This window comes from Oryctolagus cuniculus, chromosome 2, assembly GCF_051225735.1.
Source record: "Oryctolagus cuniculus isolate XC-2025 breed Fujian yellow rabbit chromosome 2, ASM5122573v1, whole genome shotgun sequence".
Taxonomy (NCBI): Eukaryota; Metazoa; Chordata; class Mammalia; order Lagomorpha; family Leporidae; genus Oryctolagus; species Oryctolagus cuniculus.
Genome location: NC_142868.1, coordinates 134789042 through 134805429, shown reverse-complemented (window position 1 = coordinate 134805429; position 16388 = coordinate 134789042). Strand labels below are relative to the sequence as shown.

At 57.3% G+C, this 16388-nt stretch overlaps 1 protein-coding gene across 2 annotated transcripts in view; it reads right to left on the bottom strand.

The window, feature by feature from the left end:
• FBXO41 (F-box protein 41) overlaps positions 1-16388 on the bottom strand; it is a 29455-nt gene that overhangs the window by 6590 nt on the left and 6477 nt on the right. The window contains exons 2-11 of one of the 2 annotated variants that reach the window (XM_089327541.1): positions 6790-7844; positions 4763-4976; positions 4301-4374; positions 3710-4068; positions 2630-2871; positions 2329-2444; positions 2047-2199; positions 1780-1875; positions 569-687; positions 229-387 (exon numbers count right to left, since the gene is read on the bottom strand). In XM_089327541.1, the coding sequence (XP_089183667.1) occupies positions 229-387; positions 569-687; positions 1780-1875; positions 2047-2199; positions 2329-2444; positions 2630-2871; positions 3710-4068; positions 4301-4374; positions 4763-4976; positions 6790-7703 (2446 nt within the window). In that variant the 5' untranslated portion in view covers positions 7704-7844. The remainder of the gene's footprint in view (positions 1-228; positions 388-568; positions 688-1779; positions 1876-2046; positions 2200-2328; positions 2445-2629; positions 2872-3709; positions 4069-4300; positions 4375-4762; positions 4977-6789; positions 7845-16388) is intronic. The other variant, XM_089327542.1, reaches the window with a different exon arrangement.

Below are 16388 nucleotides of genomic sequence, written 5' to 3'. Positions count from 1 at the left end.
GGCTGATGGTGTTGGACAGGTCATTTCTCCAACAAGGGGAGAGCACAGGACAACTTTCTGCTGAGCTGAACTATTTGGATCAGACGCTGGAGGGCCCGAGTGCCACACCAGCCTCAGAGGGCGGTGGTGGCAAAGCAGAACCCGAGTCAGTGCGACCGCAGCGCCGGTGCTTGGCTGTGCTCCCTGCTCATGGTGCTGGGCGCCGGCCTGCATCCCCCCAGTGCTCACTGTTGAAATGCAGCAGGGCCTTGGGGGTTACTGGGGTGGCCGTGAGCACCAGCATCTCCAGCCCCTTCAGGCCTTCCCGGCAGACCTCGGCCGCCACCTCCTGGGTGATCTCTGACACGTGGTCCAGCTCCAGGACCTGCAGCCGCATGCAGTTTCTTGCTAGGAAAGGAAGAAGGGAGGCCCTGCTGACCAACTTCCCTGGTCACCCCTGCCCAGTGCCGAGGGCTCCCCACCACCATCCAGCTGCAGCCCCAGGCCTGTATGGGATTTCACAGGGCACTATTGTACCCGCGCCCACTTCTCACCACTGCCCAGCACAGTCCCAAGGCAAAAGACTCACCGAGTGATGCCAGGCCCTGTACCCCACAGCCGGCACCCCCAACCCCCAGGGCCCGGAGGTGGGGCCAACAGCGGCCGATCATCTGCAGGCAGCGGTTACTGAAGCGCGTGGGCTGCTGGCTGGAGAACGAGGAGGATCAGGCATCAGGGAAGCTTCCGGGTGCCCCACACCGTGTGTGCCTCCTTTGGGACCCCTCTCTGCCTCCTCCAAGTGCCCCCCCAGCTGGTCAGAAACCCGGGAGCATCCCTGACTCCACCCCGCGGACCTGCCACCACCCTGCAGATTCTGCATCCCCAGAGACTGCTGGGCCCTCGGTCCAGCCCACCAGCGACACCTCTGGGCCACCAGAACTGAGCCAACTCTGCTGAGGGTGCAGTGGGGACAACACAGATACGGACCTGCTCTTGGAGGCAGGGGCACAGAAAATGACCAGTCTGGTCGTAACCCTTCCGTAAAATCCTCCAATAGCTTCCTATACCTTTTAGATAGAATGCAAATACCCAAACCTCTCAGCAGGTCCTTCCTGACCTCGGCCCAACACTCCTTTCCACACCCATTGCCCAGTCCTGTTCCTCCACTCACACCAGACCTGCCATTGGCCTCAACACTTGGCCCTCAGCATTGATTCAGGCCACGGACAAGTCTCTGGCTTGATGCCAGGGAAATGGAAACACGGGTGTTCACCCATCACTGTGGATGCTAGTGAAGGCACGCTGCAGGGCCTGGAAGGGGCTGTCCACAGCCAGCACAGACGGCTTCAAGGTGCAGGGCAGTCTGTAGGCTGCCTGCCTGCACACCCTGGGTTCTCCAACAGTGTAGACTGCACACTGCCCTCCCAGAACCGCCAATCACGTGCCAAACACACCTGGCTATTTTTAACAACTGTTCACCAGACACGGACTGTGGGCTCTGCAGGCTTTGGATCTGTGATCTCACAGGAGCCAGCAACAGTACAGCCTTAAGACAGCTGACAGATCCCCAGTCTCACCTTCACTTTGCAGTGAGAACCTGAGACATGACTGGATTCCTCAGAGGGATGCTGTTGAGGAGCAGGATGTGACCCCGCATCTGATCTCTAAAGCCCTCCTCCTGCCACCTCAATGTGCCCCTGAACCCCTTGTGTCTCTCCCACAAAGCCTAAGGAATGGCCTTGGCCTCAGGGCAGGCCCAACCCAGCTCCCTCCCTACCATGCACCCCTGCCAGGTCTCACCAGGGGTGAAGTGGCGCCACCTGGAGGGAGACGATCTCTCTGCAGCCTGCGCCCAGTGCCCAAATGACCTCATGGCCCACAGGGTCTGTGGCGCTCCTGTGGAAAAGAAAGCTGCGGCTGCCCACCTGGTGGCCCCTGCTACTGCCCTTCCCTCCTGCCCGTGAGCCACAGAGTTCTTGGATGCAGCTGCTTGGGAACCTTGGGGGTTGGCTGTGCAGTGCCCAGGGAGCCCAGGCCTGGACCCTGCCTCTGGTGTGGAGGACCCACCTGTAGGTGACAGCCTGCAGGGCGCGGCAGTAGCAGCTAGCCAGCCAGAGCGAACGGTCGGTGAGGATGTTGGGACAGTGGGAGATGCGCAGGATCAGCAGGTTCCCGCCGGCCGCCTTCAGCAGGGACTCCAGCCCTGCTTCAAGGCAGCCCCTGGGGACGACCGAGAGGAGCTTGTGGCCACCTCCTCCTCTGGAAGCATCCCTGCTTAGTTCCGGGTCGGCGGCGGCCCGGCAGCACCGCCTGTCCCCACCCCACCCCCACCGCCACCGCGGGTCTCACCGGGTGCTCCGGGCGTACTCCTCCTTGCTCTCCTTCTTCCCTCGCTGCCGGGGCTTCAGGTTCTGCAGTGTCAGCGAGTGGGCCTGGGTGCACCACTGGGCCAGCATCGCCAGGAACTGCGGGTAGAGGGGTCGTCTGCAGAGGACGGGGTCTGCACTCTGCTGGCTGGAGGTGGGCCGGCCCCAGCGAGCTGGGGCGCTTTACGGGTTGCAAGGACCAGAGCTTGCGGGGCCGGCTCTGCCAGGGGCGAGGTGGGTGTGCAGCAGCAGGGCGGGGCGGCGGGCAGGTCAGGGGCAGGCACCTTGGAACAGACTCGAGCATTCTCCAGCAGCACCCGGGTCCACACGGCGGGGTGGCGGGCCACGAAGCGCCAGTCCCGGCAGACCTCGGCGGCGTGCAGCAGCGTGCGCGTGTCCAGGTAGGTGAAGATGCAGAACAGCGCCGCGCGCATCTTGAGGATCTCCGGGCTGATGACCTCGTTGGAGCGCGAGGGGCTGCCCCTCTCGGCTCGCCGACCTCGCCCACTGCCTCCCTCGGGGTGGGCTGCAGAACACCAAGGGGGGGGGTCAAAGGCCAGCTGGGGGCGGTGGGTGGGATGCAAGGGGAGAGCAGGACTGCAGGCATCGGGAGGATGGGTAAGTGGCCTCTGCTTGCCCACTCCTATCGGGTAGCCCCATCCCTGACCTTACAAATTAGAAAAGGGTGCCCTTTCTGCATGTAGTCTGTTCTTTTGTTAATGTATATTTTGATTTTAAAAGCAGAGAGAGAGAGAGAGAATCTTCTATCCACCGTTTCCCTCCCCAAATGTCCACAAGAGCTGGGGCTGGGGCTGGGCCGGGCCATTCAGGTCTCCCACATAGGGTGGCAGGGACTCAGGACTTGAGCCATCCTTTGCTGCCTCCCAGGGTATATATTAGCAAGAAGCTGGCTTGGCAGAGAGCGGCCAGACCTTGAACCAGGCACTCCAGTATAGGATAAGGGCATTCCAGGCAGCAGCTTAACCCGCTATGCCACGACTTGCCTCTAAACGTTCTTTCCAAGGGTGGCTCCTGACCCTAACCCCCTACCCACACACATCCGAGCCCGGCCTGTGTGCAAGTGAAGGGACTCTCCCCGCCACACCAGGGCTACACCTGGTTGTGGTGGGGGGCGTCGACGGCTGCTACTCTCCTGTGCATGTCAACAAGCCCACCGTGGGGCTGGCCCCTTAGAGGTGGCATCCTCATGTGACACAACCTGAGCACTGAGCCCTGCTGTGGCCCTGCCCCAGGCTTAAAGGGTGCTGTACAGGAGAGGTGGGCGAGACTGGGCCAAGGGGAAGGGAGGGACAAGAGCCATGTGCACCTCCTAGGGCCTCTCTGCCCGCCCTCCCAAGACTTACCTGAGAGCCGGCAGCTGCTCAGCGGCCCAGCCACAGCAGGCCCAGGGCGGGGGGCATCTGAGGGGCCCTCGGCCTCTGACTCGGTGGTTCGTGAGCCCACATCCGAGACGTCCCCCTCCTCGCCCTCTGTGCTATGTCGGCGGGGCCTGCGTTGCCAGTTCTGAATGGCCTGGCGCCGCAGGCCGGAGCTTCGAGGGGGCTGGGAGCGCTCGGAGCCCCCATTGGTAGCCTGGGCCCTTGTGCCCAGGCCCCCAGGGCCGCTGTCCTCAGGGGGCCCCTCCTCTGGCCGGGGCAGCTCCAGACTGTCACTGTCATAACAACCTGAGCTCTGGGATGCAGCTGGCATGCGACTGGAGGCTCTGGGGTGGGGTGGAGGGGACCAAGGGACAGGAGTCACCAGGTCCGCCCCAACTCCCCGCCCCTCCCCAACCGCCAGGCAACAGCAGACCGCACCTCCACCCCCACCCCTGCCCTCCAAAAGCTCTGGAGTGTGGAGAGGCAGACACAGGGAAGCCAGGGAGGGCGGGCCCAGGAGGAGGCCGTGTCCCGGGGGAGGGTGAACACGAGGGGTGGGCCAGGCCCGAGGCTTACCCTGTGCTGGGAGAAGAGCCGTGCCGTGACACCGCGTACGTGCTTGCCACGGCTGGGCCTGCGTGGTGCTCTCGCTGTGGGCCCCCAGAGAGGGAGGGAAAAGGGGCGGGCAGAGGAGGCGAGGGAACAAGAAGGAGCAGGAGAAACAGGGCCCGAGATGGAAGGGAGGGAGGAGGAAAAGAGAGAAGAGGGGAAAAAGTTGGGAAAGATGGACGAATGGACAGACGGACAGCCCAGACAGGCCTGCTCCTCAGCCCCTCCCTCCACCCAGCCCGCACCCTGGGCTCTCATTGGCAAGGGTGGACAGAGATGGGTCCCTGAGGGCCAGGGCCGCAACCACCTGGGCAATGGGGGCTACCCTGCCTTGCACCCCTCCTCAAGCTGGAGGAGGTGGAGCCTGGGGCATCCTAGGGGTCATCAGGCCACCTGTGCAGAGGGTCTGAGGGGACACGGGGCACTCACCATTCGGCCCGGGCCCCGGGGCCCGGCGCCCATAGCTCCGCGGCCAAGGCTGGCGCTGGGCGTGCTGCCGCAGCTGCTGCTGATGACCTGCAGCTGCCGCTCGGCGCGGTCCGCCCGCTCCAGCAGCTCCTCGATGAACTGCTGCAGCCGCAGCTTGGCGCTGGCCTCCCGTGCCGCCGTCTCCTTCAGGAACTGGTCGATCTGCACCACCTCCCTGGGCCCGGAGCAGTCTCTCACCCAGGGCCTTGCGGGGCTGCCCCCACCCTCTGCAGGAGAGCCCCGCTAGTGGCGTAGGGGGCCCAACGCGGCACGTCTGCTTACAGCGTCCATAAAAACCGCACACAGAACTGCACCCCAGCCCTAGGCACTCCTGCACCGGGCACGCACCCGGAACCCCATGTCTGCACCTACCATAAGGGCACACCTGCACCTCACACCACACACAGACACACTCAGGTCCTCATGGCCTCAGGATCCAGTCTCCCAACACGGAAACACTCCTGGGGACACATTCAGCGCCACAGAGCCACAGCACGTATCCCAACACGCAGCCCCACCCAGCACGTGCACTCTCAGCAAAGGCACAGCCCAACACATACGAAGGAAGACCCACGGAGGCCCACAGGTAGCTCCGATACACCCGCACTTTGGGAAGCACGCATAAACATGGCAGCACGGCGAGAAGCGGGTATGGCGACCCAGCCTGCACCAGCCTCCCGGAGTCACATGAACACAGCAATTACCTGAGCAACCACTCCCAAACGCACCAAGGGTGTCCCTGTACCCATTTAACATTCACCAAGCATCTTCCAGCGTCAGCCAGGGTGCTCAGTATTGGGGATACAGCAATGGACAAAACAGAAAAATCCTGTCTTCATGGAGCACGTATCATTTTTAAAACATGTTATGTATTTTTATTTTATTTGAAAGGTAGAGAGAAACAGGAGATCTTTCATCCATTGGCTCTCTCATCCACTGCCCTGGAGCTTCCTTCTATCACGATGAAGACAGATAAATAACATCAATAAAATTCTACACTGAAAGGCCAGAGAAAGTGCAGGCTTTTGGGATAGCAGTTGATATGCTGCTTGGGACACCACATCCCATATTAGGATGTCTGGGTGCAAGTCTCGCCTCCATGCCTGATTCTGAGCACCCTGGGAGGCACCAGGTGAAGGCTCGAGTACTTGGGTCCCTGCCACCCACATGAGAGACCCAGAGGGAGATCCAGGCTCCTGGCTTCTGCCTGGCCTATTGCAGGCACCTGGGGAGTGAACCAGCAGATGGGAAATTTCTCATGCTCTCTCTGCCTTTCCAATAAAGTGAAAGTAAACTTTTTTTTTAAAGGCCACAGAAAAGAGGAGAAGCCAGGAGGATAGAAGGCTGAGAAGGAACAGACAAAAAGATCAAAGGGGCTCCCTAGAGTGCATCCTGGGAGCCAAGTGAAAGGGCCTCGAAGACCGAAGACCGGCTGTGGCAGCCGCTGCTGCCGGGCCTCAGCAACACGAAGTCCCTGGTGACACCAGGACAGTGGCGGGGGTGGAAGGTGGCTCAGAGTGGGTTCAAGAGGGAACGCGAGGAAACACAGGCCACAAGCAGTGTAACAGACGCGGCTTTTCTGTAAGGAGAGAAAAGGGGCAGATGGGAGAAGCACCATCCAGCTCGCCCCACGTGCTTTTAGGAATGATACCCAGGTAGGGAAGCTCTGAAGACAGACAAGGGCGAGGGGAGAATTGAGCCACGGCCTGGAGTAGGCAAATGAGAAGAGGATGCGGTGCCAAAATGCAGGGCGTGGCGCTGGCTGGGATACATGGAGGAGAAACATCCAGTCGTGGAGGTCAGATGCCATGCACTCACAGGCCCACACAGTCACAACACCCGCTCCACTACCCACGCTCACGGCCCCGCTCCTGAACCAAAAAGCCACGGCCTTCACCGCATACACCCAGGCACTTTCCGGTGGCGGTGGCGATGACGACAACCCCACGCGGACACACCCACCCTCGGCGCCCTGCAGGCCTACTCACTGCTGCTTTCGGTTCAGCTCCTGCTCCTTGTGCACCAGGTCCTGCTTGAGCGAGGCCAGCAGCTCCACGCTCACGTCCACCTGGCGCGAGAGCTCGGAGGCACGCTCCTCCAGTTCCTCCTTCTCGCGCCCCAGCCGCGCGCTCTCCTGGCGCGCCGTCTCCAGCTCCGCCGCCTTGCGCTCCAGCTCAGCCTGCAGCCGGCCCACCTGGCCCGCGATCTTCTGCTCCACCTCCTCGCTCAGCCGTTCCAGCCGCCGGTCCACCTCCAGCTTCTCCAGCGCGCGGATCTTGAGGCGCGCCAGGCCCTCCTCGTACGCCACGTCGGCCGGCGAGGGCGACGCGGGAGAGGCTGAGGCCGGCCCGGGGCAGGGGCCGGGGCCGGGCCCGGGCGGCGGCGTCGAGCACGCAGAGGACGCCACTGACTTGCGCGCGATCAGCTCTCCCAGCGGGATCTCGATCTCGCGCAGCGCGTAGCGCGCGGCGGGCACGAGGCCCGGCTCAGCTAGCTCGTCGCAGGGCAGGCTGGCGGGCACCAGGTCGCCCGGGAAGTGGGCAAGGGGCGCGTGGTGGTGGTGGTGGTGGTGCAGCAGGTGTGGCGTTGCGGGCGCCGGCCCGGCCGCCTGCTCCTTGCCCTGGAAGGACGTGCTCTCGAAGACCTCGCGCCGCGCGCCGGGCACCGCCAGCAGGGCGGCGGGCTCGGGCGCCAGCGGGAAGCCCGAGGCTGCTGCGGCGGCGGCGGCAGCGGCGGCGGCCGCTGCGGCGGCGCCGTCGCAAATACTGTTGGTCTTGGAGAGGATGTAGAGCGTCTCGTAGGTGTGGCTGTACTCCAGGTGCGCGCGCAGCGACGACAGGCTCCGGAAGCGCTTGTGCTCCCCGCAGCGCGGGCAGCGGTAGGGCAGGTCCAGCGAGGCCATGGCCCCGCCGCCCGCGCTGCTCAGAGCCGGCTCCACCGCGGCCGCCGCGCCCCTCAGCCGGGCGCGCTCATGGGGGGCCGTGGGCGAGCTCCCCTGCGGGGTCGGGAAGGCTCAGGGCGCCGGCGGCCCGGGGCGAGGAGGCTGGAAGAGAGGGACGGTGTCTTAGAAGGAGGGGATCCCCGCTCCCTCCCGCTCCTGCCTGCTCCCCCTGCACCTGTCTGTCCCCCAGTGATGGGGCGAAGGGAAAGCAAGAACCTGACCTCCCAGAGGGGGCTGGCTTGCTGTGGCACCTGTGCAAGAGTGAGAGAGACTGTGATTTATTTAAAAGAAAAAAAAAAGAATCTGTTTTATTTACAGTCGTTCCAATCTGGACACAACCCAAGTGCCCATCAACAGCAGAAGGAATACACTGTGATACGGTTACAATGGAGTCCTCTCAAGTGACTGCTGGTACACGCAACACGGATGAATCTGTTCTGTTATGTTGTGGGAAGGAAAGCCAGACCCGAGTGTAGGCTGTAGGATTCCACAGAAACAGAGTTCCAGGACAGATGATAATGACACAAGTTAGAACAGAGGTTGCCCCTGGAGGCTGTGAACACTGGGAAAGAGCAGGAGCGGGTTTAGGTGATGCTGAAATGGGTCTGCGTCTCGATCCGAGTGGTGGTGGTTCAGGTGCACACACGTGTCAGGTGCACACACGTGTCAGGCTGTGCACTGCATGCACTCCCCTGTATGTAGGTTACCTCTTAAATCCCCAAGATGCTCATTTGCACGCCATACAAGCCACTGCTGTAACACAAGCTGGACTATTCGTACAGTGCTGCAGTGACCAAGATGTCCCTCCACTTGATGCTACTTGGGGTGGGGGCTCTTTGTTCCTGGCCCAACACCCTCCTACTTCTCCTACTCCAGGCCTTGGATCCCTCAGGCCTAAAAAGCATGAGGCATGGCTCTGGTGAGCGTCCCTGCCTGGCCCACCACCCCAGGGCTGTATCATCTGTGCTCCCCACACCCATTTTGACATCTCACCCCTCCACACTCTCAACTCCTGCTGCCAGCTGTCCCCACTTCTGGATTCCTGTGCCCCTGCCCTGCCTGTGGCGTCTCCACAGCCTTCCATCAGGCTCCAGGCAGACTGACGCTGTCGCTGTGCTTTTCAAGGTCATGGGCCACCTGCTAATCAGACAGCCCAGTTGTCCTCAGGCTGGGTCCCTCAGCTGACTCAATCCCTGCAAATCCATAGAACGCTGTGAGGCTCTCATTTGACTTTTCCTCTGGGTTCTGCCATCTCCTGTTCTTGCCATCTTTCCAAGATTGCTGGCTCTTGATGGGGTGGTCTCTGGGGTCTACCTTCTGGCCCCCTCTGCCTCCATCCTCCCCCCAGGCAGTCTGGCTCAATCCCACAGATGCCTCCACACCCACCACTGCTCTCAGCGCCACCTCTTCATCCTGGCCAGCTCCTGAGATCTGTCTGCCTCTGTCATGTCCACACTGACAGATGGGTGGACCTCTGTTGCCTTCGCCAGCCCAGCACCCAGTTTTCCTCCTGGTAACAGCACCCTGCTCTGATTCTAGGGGTCCACCCTCCCTTCCCCACTTTTTTAGGCCTGTAGTCCTGGGGTGTGACATAGACCTGGCCAATGGGAATCCTAGAATGGGCACAGGGCACCCACACCGAGCCAAAAAAGCCCTGGGACTACTGCAGGAGGCATCCTGTGTGGTCTCAGGTGCCTAAGGTGACGCAGAGGGCCACAGCTGCTAGGGAGGAATCTTCTGGAACTGGAGCCAACCCAGGAAAGCAGAACTGAGATGAAGATTTTCCACACACATGCTGTGAGATCCTGGCCTGTTCGGTTATGTGAGCCAGTCAATCCCCTTTTTGCTTAAAATAGTTCATTGGGTATGTGTTACCTTCACTGGAGAAAGTTTCAACTAAGAAAGCAGAATCAGAGATAGAAACATTTTTTTCAAGTATAATGGACCTTAAGAAGGTATTAGCCGGGGCCAGCGCTGTGGCGCAGCGAGTTAAAGCCCTGGCCTGCGGCGCCGGCCTCCCCATATGGCACCATTTCAAGTCCTGGCTGCTCCACTTCTGATCCAGCTCTCTGCTATGGCCTGGGAAAGCAGCAGAAGATGGCCCGAGTCCTTGGGCCCCTGCACCCATGTGGGAGACCCGGAAGAAGCTCCTGGCTTCCAATTGGCACAGTTCCAGCTGTTGTGGCCAGTTGGGGAGTGAACCAGTGGATGAAGATCTCTCCTCTCTGTCTCTCCTTCTCTCTCTGTTTAACTCTTTCAAATAAATAAATCTTAAAAAAAAAAAAAGGTGGCATTAGCCAAGCTGGGGGTGAGGAGGAGGCATAAGATGGTGCCAATTCTCCGGCTGCCCACCCAGCACCAAAGAGGCTCATCAAAATGCCTCCTGTCGCCCTGGAGCCGAGGCCAAGGACCTGCCAAGACTGGAGCCTTAGCGGATCTGTGGAAAGATGTAGAGCACTGGGGTTGTTCTTTCCCTTGGCCCCCATCAGGGCCAGCATGGAGACACTCCCTGCTGGAAACAGAGGAGGTACTCAGGCCTGCTCTTTTCTGCCTGAGGCCAGAAATGCAGTATGGTTGAGAGATAATTAAGAGGCATTCTCTGCAGCAAGCTAAAGTCAGCTCCAGCTAAGGCAGGGAGGCTGGAAACTCAGAGGGAGCCCTGCCTGGGGCCTGAAAGGCTCCGGACTCCTCAGGCCCTGCTGCACCCCTGCTGTGCCCCTCCCTGCTCCAGAGTTTTCCACTCCCACAGCCTTCTGTTAGGATAAAGCTTCAGTGGCAGGGGGCAAATGAGCTCTGCCTACTCCCCCCACACACCCCCCAACTAGAGCTTTGCTGGGGCAGAGGCTCAGCCACAGAACTGGCTCCCAGGAAGGACAGAGTCTTCCAGAGTCTGTTGCTAAGAGACAACCCCACCCCTCCCTCAACATCACCACCAGGACTCCATTCAAGAACTGTAACTTTCAATGAGGTCTCTAGCTTTGGTTAAGGGCTCAGGCTCTGGGGCTCTGGGGCTGACCACATGTAAATTGACTTAAAAGCCTCCTAATGAGGAAGGGAATTGTATTACCAGAAGAAACCCACAAACCTGTAAAGACAAAGGCAAGTTTTACTTAGCTCCTAAGGTCACTCCTTACCCGCCCAAACCTGTACCCCCAGTGCCTCTCATCTGTGGCCACAGAGCAGGCAGGCAGAACCAGGAGAGTCAGAACCTCTGATTGGCGGGTGGACCAGTCAGTCGACCCAGGACTTGTCAGCTGCGTGGGGCTGCAGGTGTTTTCCCCCAGTTGTTTCTTCAAGGAGGGGGGTTTTGGTTCTTGCAGCTCCCCATGTTTTCCTCCACCACTGCAGTCTGGCCACAGATGGAAAGGCCACGAAGGGCCAGCTCAGGACCTCATCAGAAAGACAGATCTTGGCTGAATGTGGTAACAGGCTGAGAGCTGGGAATAGCTTCCAGGGAGGTGACAGCTGCACGGTGAGAAACAGAGCACATTGCGTTAGACATTATATGGGGAGAGGGCTCTGTGTAGATCTTGGACAGCCGAGAAGTGGAACAATGTGTACATTTATTGCTCTTGCACCTCCGCACCAGTCCTTCTTTGGGGATCGACCCCACAGTGTTGCCTTAGAGGACCATTCCCCCTACTCTGAATGGGTTTAGGTAGAGCTGACCCCACGCCCGGGCTCCAGGGGAGCACACGTGACCTCGGTCTGCTCCATCAGCGTCCCAGGGATTGAGTCGGTGACGGCCCTGGTTCTTAACCAGGCCCATGCAGGCACCCCAGGACCTGGGCTCGGCTGGCAGGACGTGAGCCCGGAGCTGCTTCTGGCCATTTCTGTCCTCTCTTTGGGGGATAAGAAGAAGGAAACTCTGCTGATGCCACACCCCTGATGCCTGAAGCTTCCGCCCAGGACTTGTCCTCTGTGCAGAGGCAATGACCGTTCTGGGGGCTCGAATCATCTGAGTTGGCCGCCAGTTTCTAGCAAGGAGACTGCAGACGCACAACGTGTCCCAGTGTCAAAATCCCGGACGTCCCCTCACCCGGTCCCCAGCGTCCCTGTCTGCCTCAACAGCGCCACTGCCACCCAGCAAGGCCACTGGCCATCGTGATGTTTCTCTTTGCCAAGCATCAAGACCTGCGGGGCCTCCCTCGGGATGCTTTCAACACAGGCATCCTTCTCTCTTCTGGCCACAGCCCCCTCCGGCCTGTCTGCCGGCCCACTCCTGTCCCCCAGTTCTGAGGCATCCAAAGCACCAGATTCCTCTTTCTGCAGATGACTCCTGCTCAGACTCCATCAAAGGCTCCCCATCGTCTGTCAACTCCAGCCAAACCCTCAGCTCCACGGTCTGGCCTCGCTGTGCTCTTGCCAACTTGGAAGGGGAAAATGGGCCGGCTGTTCCACTTGCATTTCTTTGATTACGGCGCTTGGCCATTTTCCCACACGTTTACCAGTCCTTGGGCCTCTTTGGTGACTTGCCTATGGACTATTTTGTTCATTTTTCTCCTGAACATTCCCAGTCCCTTATTGATTTGCAAAAGCATTTTCTAATATTGATCTTTTGTCAGTTATATCCTGCAAATATCTTTCTCAAGTATGTTGATTGGCTTTTACTTTTGTTTATGGTCTTTATTGATATATTAAGTATGCATCAGTAAAATATGATTTTTAAAATAATTTTTAAAGATTTTTTATTTATTTGAAAGGCAGAGTTACAAAGAGACATAGGTAGAGAGAGAGAGGTCCTCCATCCGCTGGTTCACTCCCCAAGTAATAACTGCTGAAGCTGGGCCGATCCTAAGCCATGAGGCTGGAGCTTTCTCCAGGTATCCCACGGGGGTGCAGGAGTCGAAGGACTTAGGCGGTCTTCTACTGCTTTCCCAGGCCACAGCAGAGAGCTGGGTCAGTACCGGCATCCATATTGGATGCCGTTGCTGCAGGTAGCAGCTTTACCCGCTACACCACCACCCTAGCACCTAAAATAATTTTTATTTATTTGAAAGGCAGATAGAAAGGGAGAGAGATCTCCCATCTACATGCTTACTCCTTAAATGCCTGAAACAGCCAGGGCTGACCCAGACCAGAGACGAGAGCCAGATCTTTCAGTCAGGGTCTCCCACGTAGGTGGCAGAGGCCGAAGTGCCGGAGCCATCACCTGCTGCCTCTCGGGGAGTGTGCTGGCAGGGAGCTGGCATGGAGACTGGAGGCAGGCCTGGAACCCAGGCGCTCTGGTCTAGGATGCCACCTTCCAAGCAGCCAGCTAACGCCTGTGCCAAATGCCAGCCCCAGCTGTACGATTTCTGATCTTGTCATGCTTAGGGGGTCCATCCCTACCTACAGATTACAGAAACACATCGTTTTCCCAGTGAGTGATATGACTTCATTTTTAAAATTCCAGAATATATATATATATTTTTTTTGACAGGCAGAGTGGACAGTTAGAGAGAGAGAGAGACAGAGAGAAAGGTCTTCCTTTGCCGTTGGTTCACCCTCCAATGGCCACCGCGGCCAGCGCACCGCGCTGATCCGATGGCAGGAGCCAGGTACTTCTCCTGGTCTCCCATGGGGTGCAGGGCCCAAGGACTTGGGCCATCCTCCACTGCACTCCCTGGCCACAGCAGAGAGCTGGCCTGGAAGAGGGGCAACCGGGACAGAATCCAGCGCCCCGACCGGGACTAGAACCCGGTGTGCCGGAGCTGCAAGGCGGAGGATTAGCCTAGTGAGCTGCGGCACCGGCCCCAGAATATTATTTTAAATTAAGGGCTGTAAACAAATAATCATGATACCATAAGTTGACAATGACTTGACAGCATGCAAATGATTCATGATCCCCTTTTGCACACATGGATTTTTAATCCATCTAGAAAGTTTTGGCGGGTATGGTGAGACAGGGAATTTTTAAAAACACATTTTCGTTGCAGAGAAAAATATTAAGATGGACTCCTGTGCACCCCTTATCCAAGCTTCGGCAATGACCAACTCATGGCTGAGTCTGTTTCATATACACAGCTCCCTGCTTCACACCTGCATGACTTTGAGCAAATCCTAGATGTAGCATTGTTTCATCCACGAATACCATAGTAGGCTTCTAACAGGACTTTGCTTTCTTTTTTAGAAAAGTACATATTTAGTCATTGTTCCAACATCACCATATTTAGGTACATTAAAATCCAAAAAGTAGCCTTGACTGGTAAATCCAAAAGACGGTTGTCTAAAAAAACCAATAAAACAAAAAGCCAGGGCCAACGCTGTGGTGTAGCGGGTAAAGTCACCACCTGCAGTGCCAGCATCCCATATGGGTACCAGTTCGTGTCCTGGCTGCTCCACTTCCAATCCAGCTCTCTGCTTATGGCCTGGGAAAGCAGTGGAAGATGGCCCAAGTCCTGGGCCCCTGCACCCATGTGGGAGACACGGAAGAAACTCCTGGCTCCGGACTTCAGATCAGCCCAGCTCCAGCTCTTGTGGTCATTTGGGGGATGAACCAGCGGATAGAAGACCTTTCTTTCTGTCTCTCCTTCTGTCTATTTGTAACTCTGCTTCTCAAATAAATAATAAATTTTTAAAAATATTTTAAAACAAACAGCCTTCCAGCAAATCTATTCAAAGAGCAAGAGAGAGAAAAGGAAAGAACACAAATACCCAACACTACAAATCACACACAGAGATTTTTAAAAAATTTATGAAAATGCTATCAGGTACAACTCTTGACTCAAATTTTTGAAAATCAGGATGAACTGAATGGTCTTCTAGGAAAAATATAAATGACCAAAATTGACTCAAAAAGAAATAGAAAACCTGAACTAATAACAATAGACATAGCTGAAGAAGTTGGCAAAGTGACCAGGGATGTTAGAGAACGCAGTCACACCCACCCATGGCTGCTGGAGAATGGGGCTGTTCTGTAGTGCATGGTCGGCTCTGTGGCTGGGCCTCCGTGTGGGCTGGTCCTTCTGGTGGAGGACACTTCCGGGCTTGGGAAGAGCCAGCCTCCTCTTTCCTGCCCCTCCCATCATGTACTTTTTTTTTTTTTTAGACTTATATTGGGACCAGCTATGTGGCATAGAAGGTTAAGCCTCTGCCTCTTCGAGTCCCAGCTGCTCCACTTCCAATCCAGCTCCCTGGTAATGGACCTGGGAGAGCAGTAGAGGATGGCCCAGGTGCTTGGGCCCTTGCACCCATGTGCCAGACCATTTCAAATAGATAAAATAAAATAAATCTTTTTAAAAAAGATCTATTTATTTACTTGACAGTCAGAGAGAGAGAGAGGATCTTCTATCCACTGGTTCACTCCCCAAATGGCCACAATAGCTGGGCCTGGGCCAGGCTGAAACCAGGAGCCAGGAGTTTCATCTGGGTCTCCCACATGGGTGCAGGGGCCCAAGCACTTGGGCCATCTTCTACTGGTGCCCATATGGGATGCCAGCATCACAGGTAGTGACTTAACCTATTATGCCACAATGCCAGCCCCTACTACCATGCACTCATATTTTAAAAAAAAAGATTTATTTTTATTTGAAAGACAGTTACAGAGAGAGAGAGAGGTGTCTATCATCCACTGGTTCACTCCTCAAATGACCACAATGGCCAGAGTTGAGCCGATCTGAAGCCAGGAGCCAGCAGCTTCTTCTGGGTCTCCCACACAGGTGTGGGGGCCCAAAGACTTGGGCCATCCTCCACTGCTTTTCCAGGCCATAGCAGAGAGCTGGATTGGAAGAGGAGCAGCCAGGACTCGAACTGGCTCCCATATGGGATGCTGGTGCTGCAGGCTGGGGCTTTAACCCACTGTGCCACAGCGCCAGCCCCCACTATGCATTTTTGAAGCACCCTTTTTTCCTGCACACAGAGCACAGGAGAAAGGGCAAGTCTGGAAGTACAGGACTGTGGATGGATGTACAAGGCGGGGCAAGGGAGAGAGAACCGGGAGGCTCTTCACTCCAGGCCGGCCAGCCCCAGTTTTTCTCCACCTGGAGGTGGAGCTGAGGAATGATCAACATACCTCCTTTGCATAAGCACAAAGCTTGCCTGAATGTGAGCAAGAAGGTGATGGAGGCATGGAGTTGGGGATGGAGGGAGAGAAGGAAAAGGAAAAAAGTGTTGTCTGTTTGAATTTCATCCCAGTCCTGTGCTATGAGCACCAAGAGAGGACACTCGGAGATTTTCCTTAGTCTTCTGGAGTCCCAGAACCAGCAACCTGTGCAGCTCTGAGACCTGCCTTTCCAGTCTGGCCCTCCTCCTTGCCATCCTCAGGCACTTAGACTTCTCCCACCTGGAACATTTACCTCAAGTCTCCCTCCCTCCCTCCCTTTTAAAATTTATTTCATTTATTTGAAAAATGAGTTACAGAGAGAGATAGAGCCAGAGAGAGAGAGAGAGATGTCTTCCATTCTACTGGTTCACCCCCCAAAATGACCAAAACAGCCAGAGCTAAGCTGATCCCGAGGCCAGGAGCTTTTTCTGGGTCTCCCATGAGGGTGCAGGGGCCCAAGGACTTGGGCCATCCTTTACTGCTTTCCCAGGCTATAGCAGAGAGCTGAATGGGAAGAGGAGCAGCTGGGACTTGAACTGGTGTCCATATGGGATGCTGGCACTGCAGGCAGCAGCTTTAACCCACTGCGCCACAGCACCAGCCCCAAGTCTTCTGCTTTCTTT